This window comes from Helianthus annuus, chromosome 15 (assembly GCF_002127325.2).
Source record: "Helianthus annuus cultivar XRQ/B chromosome 15, HanXRQr2.0-SUNRISE, whole genome shotgun sequence".
Classification (NCBI taxonomy): domain Eukaryota; kingdom Viridiplantae; phylum Streptophyta; class Magnoliopsida; order Asterales; family Asteraceae; genus Helianthus; species Helianthus annuus.
This window is the reverse complement of record NC_035447.2, coordinates 43,060,690-43,079,653: the sequence shown is the minus strand read 5'-3', so window position 1 is coordinate 43,079,653 and position 18,964 is coordinate 43,060,690. Positions and strand designations below refer to the sequence as shown.

Sequence of the window (18,964 nt, the reverse complement as noted above, 5' to 3'; positions counted from 1 at the left end):
ATTAATTAATATAGTTAGAGATAAACATATAAATTCAAATTTAAGTAATAATTATCTGTAACAGATATAAATGTATTAAATAATATAATAAGTATAATATTATTTAATATAGTTAGAGATCAAACGTATAATTTCAAATTTAATTAATAGTAAATTAATTTTTGAGTCCCTGTGTTTTAATGGTTTTAACCACTTGAATCCAAAATCAAAAAGTTTAACGCCCCGAGTCTCTAAACGCTCATTCACACTCTCTGTAAAAAAATTCAAAAAACCTTTTGTAAGGTTGAGTTCTCTAAGTTCTCACAACTCGTACAAGTTTTCATTTTACCCTAACCATATATATTTGTTAAGATGAAATATATTATTTGGATATAAACAATAATTACTAATAAAGTATCAAATCACATGTACAATTAACGAAAATATAATTGTTCTTTTGTTTTACTAATTTATCTAAATAAGTCATTTCATTAATAAGGATTATATACAACTTTATAATTTACATTTTTCGTCATTCAACCCGTGTAATACACGGGGTTGTAAGCTAGTATATCATTATACTAAAAGCTATTATTTAACAATAAATAGTAACAAGACCCGTGCGCGTTGCGGCGCGGGTACATCACAAACATCGAATCGGTTAGTTCAATCGTTATGCGATGCGTTAATCCTATGAAAACACGGATTTCGACGTATTCAATTGAACTCAATATAACCTATATAAGCATTACGATTGTATCAAAACGTAAAGTAAATCGAGTTTATAACGTACAATCATAACATATTATATGTGACCCGACTCGTACATAGAAAACGTAACGGGTATAAAAGAAAAAACTAACACATGTATGTGACCCGACTCATACATAGAAAATGTAACGGGTATAAAAGAAAAAGCTGACACGTGTAATTAAAAGCGACTAATTAGAGCTTTTGGAAAAAAAGGAAACATCCATAAAATAAGGACGAAAACATATTGACCTGACTCGTTTCCCAAAAAAGTTTACGTCGAATCGTTGACTAACTCTAATTTATACCAAAATGTACATAAAAATATGCACGTAAAAATGATTTTTTAAAAGAAAATGTATAATATTTGAGTTAACTCGTTTCCGGAAAATATTTACGTCAAAACGTAGAGGAAATCAAATTTATGCAGACACGTACATAAAAATATGCACGTAAATAATTTGTTTTTTAAGTAAAGGAAGTATAGGGTAAATTCGAAACAAACTATTAGTAAAAAAATTAATATGTTTAAAACGTTCGTAAAACCGTGCCAAGTAGCACCAATGCCACACCACTACCAACGACCACCAACATCAGAAAAACTCGTAAAAATAAAATAAATAAAAAGAAAGAAAACACCGAACAAAAAGCAGACGTAAAAATGTTGAACCACGCACGCTCGTTGCGGCGTGTTAATGCGAAGAAATTAGACCGAAACGTAAAAACGTAGAAAAAAATAACTAAGTCGATCTACGACTCGCACGTTGCTACGAATCTATCAAACTGGGAAAAATAGACGCGTTGCGATGGGTCTGTCAAACGGGAAAAATAGACGAAAAAACGTTGAACCTCACACGTATGTTGTGACGTGTTAACTCGCAAAATTTAAAAGGAAACGTAAAACGAAAAATTTGGGAAATATGAAAAGTATGGTGACCCATGGTTAACAAAAAAAAATTGGGGTTAAATTGCAAAAAGTAAAAGATTTGGGTCAAATGTAAAATAATCAAAGGGGTTAAAATAGAAAAGATGAAAACCTTTGGGTTTAAAGTAAAAAGTCAATTATTATTATTATTTTTTTTTTTTTTGAAAAACTCCCTATGCGTGGATTACAACACTATATAGTATAACAATGTTATTAATTTATAGTATGGTAATAGCTATGATATTTATGCAATTTGTGTTGTATTCCGCTTCATACCTCTTAACACAATTTTCAAGTTGGGCCTAGGGGTGTTCAAAAAACCCGTGGTTCGCAGCTCGCTCGAAAAAAACTCGAAGAAAGCTCGGCTCGAAATTGGCGCGGTTGTTAACGAGCCTCGGCTCGGTTTGTAAACGAGCCGAGCTCGAGCTTGGTCTGGCTCGGCTCGTGAGCTCGTGAGCTGGCTCGATAAGGTTTATATCCTTCATTTTTTGGTCCCACATCGCTTAGAAAACCAAAACTAAGGGAGTATTTCCCCTATAAAAGAAGGTAAAGACAATGTACAAAGTGAATTAACTATTTATACTTGCATATTTAGCGAATATATTTAAATTAAATGACAGTTATGGCCCTTAGTCTATGAAGAAATTCATTTTTAAGGGCTTTTTAAGTAGTAAATTTTACGGTTTTTTTGTTAGTTCGAGCTAGATCGAGCCGAGCCAAGCTAGCTCGAATTCTAATCGAGTCGAGCTCGAGACTCAAATCTCAGCTCGATTTGAAATTCGAGCTCGAGCCGGCTCGAATCCGTGAATACGGCACATTAAAACCCCAATGAATTTAAGATCTAGGGGTCCATAAATGGGATATCATCTAAGATGCCAATACTAGCTACTTCAAAGACTACAAAAACATTTAAAAATAAATGCCAATGCTTGTTACTTGACTAATATAGTGACAATATAAGATTCTAATACAATACAAGTGGGAGATACTAAAACACCATCATATACATACATACATACATACATACATACATACATACATACATACATACAAACAACAAAACTCATGTAAAACTTATGTTTGTTTGTTTATCATCTAACTTGACTGGTACTTTGTCACGGCGTCGGTAACGGAGATGCCGTGGGTGTTGAACGTCGTTGACGATGATGACCCACCGGTGATCTAGGAACTGGACTAGACAATGTTCGGTGATCTTTTGAAGCATTTTTAGCGTCTTGAAGCTCTTCTAGACTGGCTAAAATTTCAGACATTCGCGGTCTGGCTTTCGGTTCTTTGTTAAGACATTGTGAAGCAAGTGTCGCTGCAGTGTAGGCACCCTTTTGAGGGTACTGTCCTTCCAATCTAGTATCCATGATCCTAAACAACTTTCGTTTATCTCCTAGATACGGTTTTGTCCAATCGACAAGATCTTGCTCGACACCAACTTTTCCTTTATCTACTGCACGGCGACCTGATAGTAGTTCTAGTAAAACAACCCCAAAGCTGTGTACGTCACTCTTTGCTGTTAACCGACCTGTGGCAACGTATTCTGGGGCCGCGTACCCGTGTGTACCCATCACTTGAGTCGACACGTGAGTCTTATCACCTGTCGGCCCTGCTTTAGCTAATCCAAAATCGGTTAGTTTTGCGTTAAAGTCCTGTATCAAGAAAGCATTATAACTAGAATTTAGGACTTCACAAGTCACAGTAATCAAGCAACTTGTTTAACAAAAGTGAGCTTTTTTTAATAAGCTTACTATAAGGAATGTAGATCATAATTAATATAGTCAAGCTGTTACCCAATCTCAAAGAGCAAATCATGCAGTCAATACGTTACCCAATCTCAAGGAGCAAATCATGCAGTCAACATTACTACTCTTTTTATTTCCACAATTCCCTCCTATGTATTAAATGTATAGATGTATTTTCCTTTATATATATTTGCTGTAAATTGTTGTAATAGTCACAGAAACCAATACACAAATTTAACTATTCTCAAATTCTCATATGGTATCAAGAGCTCACACTCTCCTCTGAGAATTTCGATCCTGTCATCATTTTTTTCCTCTTTTTTTTTCGAAACCTGCTCTAATGACAACATCCAACACAGTCATCCCCCTATCCACAGCCACAAATTTTCCGATTAAACTCACCGGAAGCAACTTCCCGACATGGCGTAAACAGGTTATGTCCACACTGGTTGGACTTGACCTCGATCAGTTTGTTGACAGACTCACCTCATCACCACCGAAAGAATTAGACAGCAAAACAAATCCAGCCTACCGTCTCTGGCACCGGCAAGACCAGATACTTCTCAGAGCCCTTCTTGGCAGCTGCTCCGATCTTGTCCAGGCGATTGTCTCCTCCGCCGCTACCTCTCATGAATTCTTTAAGCGGCTCACTGAAACCTACGCCAGTACATCCAGGTCACGGGTAATCTCCCTAAAAACACAACTCGCCACCCACAGCAAAGGTGACAAACCGATTGCTCAGTTCCTTAACGAGATGAAAGCAATTGCAGACGAATTGGCCTTTGCTCAGAGCCCCATCAAAGACGAAGACTTAATTGTTCACAGCATTGCCCACCTAGGAGATGACTATAAACACATCACTGCTGCCACCAAGATGCGAGACACACCAATGACTTTTACTGATATGTACGACAAGTTAGTAGATCATGAAAGGACCTTGTTTTCCTCCCACCCAACTCCTGCCATTTCTACCGTGAATCAAACACAGAGGCAAGGAGGGCGGCACTCTTTCAGGTCTGGTAATGAAGCCAGAGTTTCTAACAGGCCCAATAACTATGGATCAAGGTACAACAAGGCCCAAGGACAAACCGGTGGACCAAACAACTTTTCGCGCGGTAACCGTAACTCGTTTTTTTGTCAATATTGCAATATTCCCGGTCATGATACTAAAGAGTGCAGGAAGTTAGCACGTTTTTTACAGAACAACAATATCACCATTGCATCGGCATCATCTTCAAATCCTCAAGTAAACTCATCTATGGCAAGCTCCTCATCCTCACTAACGTTTGATACCGGCGCCACCGATCATGCCGCACCCAACCAAGCCTTCATGCACAACCTCTCCGAATACGGGGGGCCCGATGAGATCGTCCTAGGTAACGGTAATACCCTTTCCATTTCTCACATTGGTCACTCTTCTATTCCTACATCATCTCGTTCTTTACTACTTCAAAATGTACTGCTCGTTCCAAAACTACGTAATCGTCTTATTTCGGTTGCTAAACTTTGCAAAACTAACCAAGTTTCTGTTGAATTCTTTCCATTTCATTTTTTGGTTAAGGATCTTCGCACGGGGGCGCACCTAATGCGGGGAGTCCCTGTTGTCACCATTTCGCCACCGAAAATGCGGTGACAAAAACACCCGTGTCAATTGCCCTACTGCCACCAAATAGCCACCATTTTTATATTTTGCTACCTTATTTTTGCCACCACAAAATTGGTCAAAATTATTTGCCACCGCTTCTTATTTGCTACGGTCCACCTTATTTGCTACCGATTTGCCACCATTTAACCACCATGTTTGGTACCGATTTGCCACCATTTAACCACCATTTTCCTTGAAAAGTTTGCTACGGTCCACCTTGTTTGCTACCGATTTGCCACCATTTAACCACCATGTTTGCTACCGATTTGCCACCATTTAACCACCATGTTTGCTATCGATTTGCCACCATTAAACACCATTTTCATTGAAAACCTGTGGGTTTGCTACCATTTTGTGATTGCTTGAATATTGGTTTTTTATTTAGCTTGATTTTTCATTTTTCCCTGCTTTTTTCATAAAAATTACATAATCAATAAAATTACAAAATTATATAAAAAGTCTAATAAGATCACGAAAACCCAAAATTATATAAAACATATGTGTATCAAAAGCATATAAAACATTCTAATAGAAATATCAGCTAAAACATGAAATAACTAAAAAAATCCTTATATGATAAACATCAAAACATTCAAAACCAAGTATTTGTAGTCTATCTTCAAATTGTACTTGTTAACATAGCTTCAATTTGTGGCATCGTATCGAGCATAGCATCTTTATCCACCTTATCTTTTTTCTTTTCAGCCAACAACCCAGCAATAATTCCATTTCGCCTTTCTTTTTCTTCATCATTTTCCTTAACGAGCTCCTTGATAACTAAGTTCAACTTTTCAATCTACAAAACAACCAATGAATTAAATCAAGAATTCAGAATTAACAAAAACTAATAACGGGTCAAGTTGGTTGCAAAGATAACAATATCCAATTGTAAGCTACAACTCAAGTGCTAGAAGCAAAGATTACTAACGAACACATCAGAATCATAGTTCCAGTCATGCAAAGATTACTGACGAACACATATATAATTACGTATGAGTCATGTAAGTTGGCTATTTAAAGATGATGGCAAAGCATGCTGAATAGAAGGTAATTTCATGAGTTTAAATCTTTGGCAGATAACGATATGGTTTATACCATATACCACACTTTTATTATAAGCAAACTAGTGGGAAAGCCCACGCGTTGCGGCGAGTGTCCCGACTAATATCATATTCAATTATGATGTCCTTACTAAATAACTTAAATCTTTCAAGAAAACAAAGTTGAGCAATTGGAAAAAGTGCATTCATACTTGCAAGAATATCTAAACCCTGTATCCTCGTTGACTTCCTCTGCAGCTCATTCTTGAAACCAAAAATTTTCTAAAACTCAGATATTATAGAGCAATTATAAAAGTGAATTGATCCATAACCATCTGAATTGATCCATAACCATCAACACCCCTAAACCCGCTTCCCACAATTTCAAAACTTTAAAAAACATAAACAAATTTCATATGTTTTTAGTATGCTTTAAAATACAAATTAACAATAAATATGAATAAAGAACAAAGATTCACCTCCAAACAAGAAGGTACAACTATTAGATAAATAGCCAAAAGTAGTCAACACATTACATATAACATAAGCCTCTACTACACATACCTGCTTGTCACCTAGCTTATTGACACCATTCTCCAACATTTCTTTGTAGAATTGATTACCCTCCTGGGTTCATTTATCGAGCTCGAGCCCGAGCTTCACTTATCGAGCTCGTGAGCCTAAAAAGTCTATTATTTATATTATTTTTATTTAATATATTAATTAATAGATAATAAACGAGCCCAGCTCGAGCTTGAGAAAATACCAACGAGCCGAGCTCGAGCCTCGAGCTTTGAAAACAAAGCTCGAATCAAGCCGAGCTCGAGCCCGAGCTCTCATAAGTTAATCGAGCTCGAGCCTGGTCGGGCTCAGGCTCGGCTCGACTCGTTTGCACCCCTAAATGAAACATATGGAAGCATCAGATGAATCAAAAGTTGCCCAATGCGTATCTTTCATGCATGAAACCTCCTAAGTCTTCCTTAACCAAAAAATTATATCATTAAGAAACGTAACTGTAATCATACCTAACACACTAGATAATTATGTAAAAATAATCACATCCTTTGTACACAATGTTCTGGGTTATACTTACATTGACCCTCTCGGCCCAAATTAAACACTAGTATTATCCATTACCTGACCCACCAGAACCCTTCACTTTGCAACATCTACTTGCAGTCACTGATCTCCATTTTATGTATTTTCAGTAATATGATAAATTAAAAAGTTAATTAACTGTTTTTCCTGGAAAATCCCCTACCATGTAAATTGATATTTGGTGTGACACTTACATACTTGCCTAAAAATGTTAATAAAAATTTAATAAACATAAGACATCGTGGACAGACAACCATGCAGCTCAAACTATAAATGCAGGGTCACTTTGCAATGAATACTCAACTCGACTATCTCTCTCCCAAGTCTCCCCAGGTCACATGGAATTCACAGAAGTATATTATCTCATTAACTTTCTCCCCACAAAGAATCTCATGAAACTCCAACAAAAACAGAAAATTCACCTATGCAAAATTGCTTATTCATAGACACCAATAACATCATAATTCATAACTTAATACAACTATTTCCATTGTTGATGTAATTAGTTGTTAGAAGCTTTGTTTTAAAATGTGCGGTTAATTTTAATACTTGAACCTGATTTCGATGGGGCTAAACCGCCACTTCGGTTCCGATTCGAAGAGGATTTTGTTAGGGTTTTGTCTGCAGATGATGATGATGAAGGTTGTTGTGGTGGTGCAGAGGAATATCAATAGTAAAATACATCATCTTCATCATCATCACTGTATCTTGATCCAATCATTTTGGAACAATTTAGAGTATAAAATTCTCACAAATTGGTACACAAAGATGACTAATTTATGACGAAAACTGAATCAATTAGGGTTCGATGTTGTGTATCTGACCTGAATATAGATTGAATAGTGAAAATCAACAGTTGTTGTGGCTTCAAATGAACTCTAAAATGGCCGATTTGATGTTCGAATTCTGTAGAGTTCTTCGATCAGATCAAACATATAGGAGAAGAGTTCTTTGAATGGCTATACCTAGGGGAGCGGGTGAGAATCAGGGAATAAAATTTTGGGTGGGGAGTTATTGGTTGGAACCCTAATTATTTAACTTTTGGAGAGTGCACAGATTCAATAAAAAAATAACTTGTCCATTTGAATTTTCATTTGTCACCGATAATATGGTCACAATTAACAAATACATTTTTATTTTTCACGTTTTTGCGTATTTTTCCCACAAATTGCCACCGAAAATAAAAAGGTGGCAAAAACTGCAACCACTTTGCTACCATATCATGATAAATACACTTATTCTCATTTCCGTGGCAAATCGGTGGCTAAATTTGCTACCATTTTTTTTGGTAGCAAATTTTGGTCACAATTGCCCAATTTTCTAGTAGTGGATGTCTACTATGCAACATCCAATCCTCCACATCCTCCTATACAAGTTCATTCAAGCATCAAGACACCTACCTCTCTCCTTTCGTGGCATCACATATTTGGACACCCATCCATTCAAGTTCTAAAGCGTCTTCTAAATAAATTAGGACTTGTTTACAATAATACGTCCGCTAGTTCTTTTCATTGTGATGCATGTTCGTTGAATAAAAGTCATAAATTACCTTTCGGTGAAAACTCTTTTATTGCATCCAAACCTCTTGAACTTGTTTATACGGATGTTTGGGGACCGGTTCAAACTTCAAATGATGGTTATTCCTACTATGTACTTTTTGTTGATTTTTACTCTAAGTACAATTGGCTTTACCCAATTAAAAAGAAATCAGACGTTTCTATATTGTTTCCACAATTTAAAACACTGGTTGAAAATTTTTTCCGTACACCACTAGTGTCAATTTTTTCGGATAATGGAGGCGAATATATAGGACTTGCTTCTTATTTTCAACGAAATGGCATTTCTCACTTCACTACCCCTCCCCACACCCCGGAACAAAATGGAGTCGCAGAACGCCGACATCGACATATTGTTGAAACCGGTCTATCACTCCTTTCACATGCTAATCTACCTCTCACGTTTTGTCTCATGCATTTCAAACCGCGGTCCACCTTATCAATCGTCTTCCAACCAAAATTCTAAATTTTTTATCGCCCTTTGAAAAATTACACAAAACATCACCTACCTACACAAAACTCAAACCCTTCGGTTGTTTGTGTTTTCCATGGCTCCGTCCTTATGCCAAATCGAAACTTCACAATCGTTCCTCCAAATGTATTTTTCTTGGTTACTCATCCTCCAAATCCGCCTATAAGTGCTATGACCCATCTTCTCAACATTTATACCACTCTCGTCATGTTGAATTTGTTGATCATATGTTCCCATTTAAAACTCAAGCTAATGATCCAACTCCTCTACCCACTCCTACCACCTCCATTCACACTGTTTATAACAACTCAACGACTCCTCCTAATACCACTTCCCCTTCCATGCACTTCTCTAATCCAATAACCAACCCTTCACACACTACCACTAATCCTCCTAATCCCGTGTCGCCTTTCAGCCAACCAATTTCAAATTCTCTCACATCGAACTCCACTTCCAATTCCCATACTACCACATCACCACCCGACTCTCCTCCCCTTCATGCCGACACCCAATCTTCATCAAATTCCATCCCAGCTAATTCCTTACCAAATGCCGACATCCAATCTTTATCCAATCCTACTCCGGCCGATTACAATCAAAACCCAGCTGATAGCCAACCATCACCCTCTACAGCCGCTACTTCCACAACCGAAACCAATTCTTCTTCTCCTGCTCCCTCTCAGCCACAAAGAATTCGTAAACCGAATCCAAAATATTACAATTCTCATCATACTAACAACACTACTCTCCACCCTCTCCCACCCACTCTTGAACCCACTACTCACAACCAAGCATCTAAAGACCCCCACTGGCGTGCTGCTATGGACTCCGAGTTCAATGCATTGCTTCAAAACCAAACATGGGAACTTGTTCCTGCTACACCTGATAAACCCATTGGGTGCAAATGGGTCTTTAGAATTAAACGCAATCCAGATGGCTCCATTGAAAAATACAAAGCCCGCCTTGTTGCAAAAGGGTTCCTCCAACAACATGAACAACATGGTAAGGACTACTTCGATACCTTTAGTCCCGTCACCAAACCAATACCATTCGAACCATCCTCTCCATCGCACTCACCAAAAATTGGCCACTGCGTCAATTAGATGTTAATAATGCTTTCCTTCATGGCACACTCCATGAAGATGTCTACATGATTGCAAACTTTCTGCTTCACTTTGGATTTCGAAAATCCCTCGCCGATGCCTCTCTTTTTACCTACAAACATCAAGATATCACCTGCTACTTCATGGTTTATGTTGATGATATCGTTCTTACGGGCAACAACTCAAAGTTCCTTGATCACTTTATCGAGGCTCTAAGCCGCAAATTCTCTATCAAGGATCTTGGCATGCTTCATCATTTTCTTGGTGTTGAAGTGATTCCCACCCCAAATGGTCTCTTTCTATCACAACATCGCTACATCCAAGATATTTTGCATCAAAAGATGTTGCTACCCCACTCAGTGCCACTGAATCTGACTCTTCCCCTACGGTCGATGAAACACCATATCGAAAACTCGTAGGATCACTTCAATATCTAGCATTCACTCGCCCAGATATTTCCTTTGCCATTAACAAACTCTCCAGATTTATGCATCACCCACGTCAAACACATTGGCAAGCTCTAAAACGTGTTCTGCGTTATCTTAAAGGCACAATTCATCATGGTCTCTTCCTAAACCGAAATTCCTCGCTCGATCTCTCGGCTTTCTCAGATTCGGATTGGGGCGGTGTACATGATGCTGGTTGGTCTACTACTGCCTACATGCTTTACCTAGGCACTAATATTATTTCGTGGAAGTCTACTCGTCAAAAGTCAGTTTCACGCTCCTCAACCAAATCTGAATATAAAGCTCTAGCCAACGCCGCAGCGGAAATCACATGGACTAAGAATTTATTGCATGAACTCGGTCTTACTACAAAGGCAACTCCAACCTTGTTTTGTGACAACTCCGGTGCTACCTATCTTTGCGCCAATCCAGTATATCATTCGCGGATGAAACATGTAGCACTTGATTATCACTTTGTTAGAAAACAAATTGCGGCCGGGCAGCTACGGGTGCTTCATGTTAGCTCTCAAGATCAATTAGTGGATATGCTCACTAAACCACTAACGAGAGCACCATTTCTTCGTAATAGATCCAAGATTGGCGTATCCGACGGATCCTCCATCTTGCGTGGGCGTATAAGGAATGTAGATCATAATTAATATAGTCAAGCTGTTACCCAATCTCAAAGAGCAAATCATGCAGTCAATAAGTTACCCAATCTCAAGGAGCAAATCATGCAGTCAACATTACTACTCTTTTTATTTCCACAATTCCCTACTATGTATTAAATGTATAGATGTATTTTCCTTTATATATATTTGTTGTAAATTGTTGTAATAGTCACAGAAACCAATACACACATTTAACTATTCTCAAATTCTCATACTTACCGCATCAAGAAGGATGTTCGAAGCCTTGAAATCGCGATATATAATTTGGTCTTTAGCATCATGAAGGAAAGCTAGGCCTCTTGCAGCACCTATTGCCACTTTGAGTCTTGTCGCCCATGGAAGTGGTTGAGGACCCTCTGTAAATTTAAAAAAAATAACGTTAATGATTTGAAATAAAACTAAGCCTGTAAACGAATTGAACCCACACGGGTGGAGGCTTGTTTGTGTTCGTCCGTTTAACTTTAACCGAACAAACGTACGAATAGGAACACTTAAATGAACGGAATTTCTTGTTTGTGTCCATTCGTTAAGGAAATGAACGTGCTATGTTCGTTCATTTATGTTTAAACGAGCATACACAAACCAACACAAAGAGTATAAACGGACACAAAAATATAGATGAACACAAATGAAAAGTAAACAACTATTTCAAAAAAAAATAGGCAATTGGTATTACTTATTACTAACAAACAAATTCAAAAAAATACGTAAACGAACATAAGTGTACTAACACAAACAAACGTTCAAGAACGTAAACAACTAGAGCCATGTGTTCATGTTAGTTTGTTTAACTGAAGGAACAAAAAATTATGTTCATGAATGAACTTCCCAGAGAACGGTTCACTGAACGTTCAGTTATTTACACACCTAGTTAAATAATAAAAATATATAAGAAGATATAAAAGCATGAAAACTTACTTCTAAAAAGATGATTCTCCAAGCTTCCTTTAGGCATGTACTCATAAACCAAAAGCCGGTTATGACCCTCTGAACAGTAGCCAATAAGTTTCACCAGATTCGGATGATGCAGCTGACTAAGGTAAGTTACTTCTGTCTGCAAACAACGAACCATCAGCATTCATCAAACATTTTGGTAAGGGTGTGACTTTAGACACGACACGAACCAAACACGAAATTCGTGGGTTTAGGTTTAGTCTAAAAAGATCCGGGTCAGTGTTTAAGTCCACCTACTAACACGTTTAGCTAAAGGGGTCGTGTTTGTGTCAACCCGACAGGTTCGCAGGGTGACCCATTTAACCAGTTTATTTATTTATTTATTTTAAAATGTGTTTTTGTAAAAAACTAAACTATTTGGATATATCTATGCCAAAATCAAAACGTTTAAAAATAACAAGTAAATTAAAAAATATAGAGTATTAATACGTGAAAAGAAAAATTCAAGCTAAACGGGTCATGTTCAAGTCAACCATTGATTACTCGTGTGTGTTCAGGTTCGTGTAAAATTTTCAGGTTAGTGTCAAGTTTGACCCAACAACCCACGAATACGACCCATTTAGAAGCCCAACATTTGGCAAATGAGTTTAGGTGATAACAAAATGAAAAGATGCATACCAGCCATTCTTTGTGGCCTTGAAAACCTTCCGGTTTAAGCTTTTTGACAGCAATCGCCATTCCAGACCCGGGCTTCGTAGCCAAACGAGTGAGTTCATCAATCCATCCTTTGAAAACGTACCCGAACCCTCCTTCTCCTAGCAGACTGTCGGGTCTAAAGTTTCGCGTGGCGTTCATTAACTCCATGAAGGAGAAGGGCTTCAAGTTTGAAGATGATAATACCTCTCCTTCGGATCGTGGTGTACTAACGCTGTCACACCCCCAAAATCCACCTGCGGAATACCACCGCTTGAGAGCGTGACCGACCAGGATCAAGCCACCAATCATATCGAACACAGCATTTAATAATAAAAGTAGATAATGTAATTCATCACGACATGATTGATGTTCAAAACCAAACTTTGTTTAAGTAGCGGAAGCATGTAAATAAACCCAACATAATAAGAATATATGAACTCTCATAAGTGTTTAATTAAGCATTCATAATCCATGCTCCACAACGACCTGCTCCTCCCTGTGCAAGCTCCATGTATCTAACGACCTGCAAGGCATGTAACAGAGGATCAACAACTAGTTGAGCGAGTTCACAGAAAGTAAATGCGTAACAGTAAGTTCGTTTGTAACATGTGGCTCTACTGGGCCGATAGTACGTTCTATTGGTGGGGGCTTCCCATGTTGTATATCCACTAGACTATTGGTAACCATAAGTGTTCTTCACAACCGAGAACAGTAGTACGTACAAGCTTTACGTAGGTTTTACGTAAGTGTCCTTCTGTACCCGAGGACAGTGGTACGCGTGGGGTTTACGTAGGTTTTACGTAAGTGTCCTTCCTGACTCCGGAAGACAGTAGCATGTTATTGTTTACGTAGGTTTTACGTAAGTGTCCTTCCTGACTCCGGAAGACAGTAGCATATTCCTGTTTACGTAGGTTTTACGTAAGTGTCCTGCTTAACCCGAGGACCATGGTAGATAGTCTAGTAACCGTATGTGTACGCGTAATTGTTCAATTCCATCATTCAACCCATTCCCTATTCCCCGGGAATCCCATGCCTTAGTAAGAGTGTGAACTCACCTTGGTTTGCTCGGTATGCTATGCTCTAGGGTTTATCAAATGTCTAAGTCCGTTACACACGACCTAGGATATATTGCACATGATACGATATAAGTGTTTGTATCCAATTAGGGTTTGCGAGTCATTGGTAATCAAGCAACTGTGTTTTGTGTGCTTATTGTGTACAGTCTGATATCACATCGAATGTTCATACATACGGGATCATACAGTTGCATTCAGTATCATGCGATTATATAGAATCATACATCACGTAAACAGTTAATCGTATTCACATAATTCATGCGTCACGTCTTTGATTTTCACTGTTTAATCTATCGTGGATATTTAACCTAATTGCCAACGTTAACATACTTAACCTATTAACATCGTTATCAAGCTTAAATCAGAGTTTGTGGCTAAACACAGTAGCATACACATCTAACAGATCCAATCATAAATTAACATACAATACATGGCCTCATATTAATCATACACAAAATAGACAGGGCCTTGCCCTTCTTAAAAGCTCGGACAAGTGTTGGGGGGGGGGGGTTTCCCCTGTTTAAAAGTCGGACTAGCACATGGGGATTAAAAGTCGGACCATGTGAGGGGGTTTGGGGTTCAAAATTCGGACCAAAGGGGGTGGGGGTTCAAAGGTCGGACATGGGGGTTTCTCATGAAACTCGGACCCCATGTCTTGTGTCAAAACTCGGACATCAACACAACACATCATAAAGGTCGGACCACACAAGCAAAACTCGGACATCAGGTTACTCATATATGCAAACATCGGACTCTTAGGCACATCATAAAAAAAACTCGGACACAATATATCCTGAAACTCGGACTTATCATGTTACAAAAAGATCGGACATGCTTGTGTTAAAGAGTTCGGACCTATCAACATGTAAAACTCGGATTCTATGCACACCATCTAAAGTTCGGACTACAAGCATCATTCAAAACTCAGACTATTTTCTTTAGTTTTAAAATTCGGACAATGCATAACAAGAAGAAAGGTCAGACAAACATTATACGTTCTTTGTGATTAAAGTAGTTACGTTTCTTGGTTTCTAACCCTAATTTCATACATATTGACAGCAGAATCATAATCAATCAGCCTATGCTTAACAACAACAATCATCACAAGAATAATCTATCGAGCGTGCAACTAATCATCATCATAATCGCAATTATCCAGAATCAAATCAAAATCACAGAATATTATATGAGGAACTAGGGTTTTCATGAACACATAATCAAGAATCAAGAATTGATAAGAACCAAGCAATCAATAAACAATAATCATTTACCTTGTGTTGATTCTAGAGAAATGTGAAATCGAAAGTGATGAATAGCTTGCCAATGATGATGGTGATGATTGCCAGAGAGAACCAAAGAAGTGAAAGTACGTGCTTGGATTTTAGTGTGGGGGTTTAGTGAATGATTTAGGGTTAAGTATTACTAGGATTTCACTAATTTCCCTCTACATCCTCAAGTATTATATTTTACAATAGTACACCATCTCACATCAATTTCACAGTTTCACCACCAAGTTTATATATTTGTCAAGTCTTTCAATATTTAACAAACAATCATGCACAATCACACAATACAATTCATTGCATCAAAGCGTATACAATTCCATAGCAACTAATTGTGCAAATAAACAACTAAACAATAAATGAACGTGCAATAAATGCGAAATAGAAATCTTGGAAATTCGAGTTGTCACATTATCCCCAACTTAAAAGAAATTTCATCCTGAAATTTGGTACCCACTCACTGAGGAAGCTAGGTAAGCTGTATCGTTCACTGGTTTTCCTGGGGTGTCACATCATCCCCCCGTTGATTTGGAATTTCGTCCCGAAATTCCGCAGTAGGAGCTTCAGCCTCAGTAGTAATTGCATTGGTTCCGAATAACTGGGGATACTTTTCTGTCATCTGGTCTTCGCGTTCCCAGGTGTACTCTGGGCCACGTTTGGAGTTCCAACGAACTCGAACAAGAGGGATTCTCTTGTTTTTGAGGACCTTAACATCCGGGTCCGTGATTTCAACTGGCTCCTCGACGAACTGCAACCGCTCATCGATAGTGAGTTCCTTAAAAGGAACTATGAGGGTCTCATCTGACAGGCACTTCTTCAGATTCGACACGTGAAATACATTGTGAACTGCACCGAGTTCAGCTGGTAGGTTTAGCTTGTAGGCCACTTTGCCTATTTTCTCAATGATCTCGAACGGTCTGACATACCGCAGATTTAGTTTGCCCCATTTGCCAAAACGAACCACACCCTTCCAGGGTGAGACTTTAAGTAAAACCCGGTCCCGACCTGAAATTCCAAAGGCTTCCTACGTTTGTCCGCGTAGGCTTTCTGACGGTCGCGTGCTGCCGCCATGCGTTGTCGTATCTGTGCAATCTTTTCCGTGGCGTCCACTACAATCTCTGGACCCGTGATCTGACTATCCCCCACCTCTGCCCAACAGAGAGGTGACCGGCATTTACGTCCGTACAATGCCTCGAATGGAGCGGCTTGTATGCTGGTGTGATAACTGTTATTATACGAAAACTCCACCAAAGGGAGATGCTTTTCCCAGCCGTTGCCGAAATCAATAACACATGCCCGAAGCATGTCTTCAAGAGTCTGGATCGTTCGCTCAGACTGTCCATCCGTCTGAGGATGATATGCTGTGCTCATGTCTAATCGTGAGCCAAAAGATTTGTGCATCGCTTGCCATAGCTCTGACGTGAATCGTGCATCCCGATCCGAAATGATGGAGGTGGGCACCCCGTGCCTCGAAACAACTTCTTTAAGATAAACGTCTGCGAGAGTGGAGAACTTATCCGTTTCCTTAATAGCCAGGAAGTGTGCAGACTTGGTGAGTCGATCCATGATCACCCATATGGTATCATTCCCACGCTGAGATCTAGGTAGGCCTGTAACAAAATCCATGGAAATTTCTTCCCATTTCCACTGTGGTATCCTGGGTTGTTGAAGTAGGCCCGCTGGTTTCTGATACTCCATTTTGACCTTTGCACATGTCAAACACTTGCCGACGTAAGTAGCGATGTGGGCTTTCATGCTAGGCCACCAATATGTTGTTTTGAGATCGTGGTACATCTTATCCGACCCTGGATGTATTGCGTAGCGAGACTTGTGTGCTTCATCCATCACAAGTTCTCGTAAACCGCCATATAGTGGGACCCAAATACGTCCTGTCACATAGTAGGCGCCGTCTTCCCTTTGTTCTAAATAACGGCGCATGGCAAACCCAAAAGAATAAAAATTCTAATCACTATTCATGGCTGTTGTGTCCTAACTACAATATGGATGTTGAAGACATTGAGCATGTTCTTGTTTCGTGCCCCTTGGCTAAGGAGGTATGGACTCAGATGCTGCTTGCTTGGGTTCGGATGCCGACTTCGCTACCCGAGGATGGAGTCAATGATATTCTCCATCATGTTTCGACTTGGAGTTCCAACTAAAAGACTAAAAAAGTGCTTTACACTGTTTTCAACTTGTTTACAAAGGCCACCGATATTTGTAATTCATAAAAAAAAACATAAATATCCAAAAGCTAACTGTGATACATGATCATAAACATTAAAATTTTAGAACAACTTAAAAGAGAAAGTTCTTACATCTATTATTTTCTCAATAGTAGCTTCCTTGACCTTGAGTGTTTTCATCCACGAAAACTTAGAACTGTTGACTGAAGCAAATACTCTGCAAATCTCATGAGCCGCATATCCCTGGTTGCGATTTATACAGTTCCTGCACGAAACAACAACAAAAACCTAATTAAAATTCGTGTTCGAATTCACTGATCAACTCAACTCAACTGAAACCACATAAGTTCAATCAAGTCACAATTAGTTATCCCCAAATTACCAGACATCATACCGCATAAACGATGCCCATCCTTATCTTTTTCTTTAAACCTCATTTATCATGTTACTTTAGACAAAGGCTCTTCTGTCTTCTTTTCCATCTTTCTTATGGCTCCAACAAAGTAACATTTCAATTCTCACACAACCAACCATACTATCTCTTCATGTAAGGTTAATTCCTAAAATACCAAAGTATTCTAATGTCAGTTCCATATTAGTTCTATACTTAGTTCAGTTCACTTGTTACACCACAAAACACAGAGAAAGAGAAGACAGCAATATAAAGTTAGACATAATAGCAGTATAGCACGATTGGAGCAAATTAGAAAGATGCAGATGCAAAACTAAAGCGAAAAAAAACATGAAGAAACGAACCTTGATCTCAATTGATGAAGAATCCATATGAACATAATGAAGCGCTAAAATCCCTAGAAAAAAAAACTAAGAAAACCTGCAAACCTGAAACGAAAATTCGTTCGAACGATTGTATGTTGTAGCCGATGACGCCGTTAGCAACGAACAATTGCTCTTGCCATAGACCACCTCCTCCATCGCGATCCGCCCAACCGAGTCTCTCTCCCTTCCCATCACTGTTTCAATCGCTCTATCGTCGCTTGTTTCGCCTTCTCGAAATCGAAGGTCATCGTCGCCGCAGTTTGCAATTATGTAATTGATTATTTGAAAGCCAAGAATGAAACACCGTGAAGAACAAAGGGGGAAGCGCTGGAGGGCAATTTTGTCTTTTGTCGATCGCACCGACCTTTCACTTTAAGAATATATAAATATACAATAGATATACACACACAAAAAGAGTGTCGTGGAAAATGCTCTTAAGAGTTGACCAAATAACGTTCCAAAGTAACAATATATAAATGTTTAAAATAGTTCCATTGGGGCCTATAGGATATCCATGTTTAATATATACAAACATGATACCACGAACATATGTATAAATAGCAACCACCATGAGCTTCACTCATAACACATCCCAGCAAACAAATATCAAGAATCTTGA

At 38.6% G+C, this 18,964-nt stretch overlaps 1 protein-coding gene and 1 long non-coding RNA gene across 2 annotated transcripts; both read right to left on the bottom strand.

The window, feature by feature from the left end:
- Positions 1-2,702: 2,702 nt before the first annotated feature.
- LOC110911385 (probable serine/threonine-protein kinase PBL3) lies at positions 2,703-13,253 on the bottom strand. The gene is made up of 4 exons (XM_022155992.2): positions 13,009-13,253; positions 12,355-12,490; positions 11,656-11,792; positions 2,703-3,312 (listed from the first exon to the last, which is right to left on the bottom strand). Exons 1-4 carry the CDS (start codon positions 13,192-13,194, stop codon positions 2,770-2,772), a joined length of 1,002 nt encoding a protein of 333 aa, XP_022011684.1. The 5' UTR covers positions 13,195-13,253; the 3' UTR covers positions 2,703-2,769.
- On the bottom strand, positions 5,515-6,730 carry LOC110911386. Its single transcript, XR_002576935.2, has 2 exons — positions 6,655-6,730; positions 5,515-5,846 (listed from the first exon to the last, which is right to left on the bottom strand). It is a non-coding gene; the product is annotated as an uncharacterized LOC110911386 (long non-coding RNA).
- Positions 13,254-18,964: the final 5,711 nt, after the last annotated feature.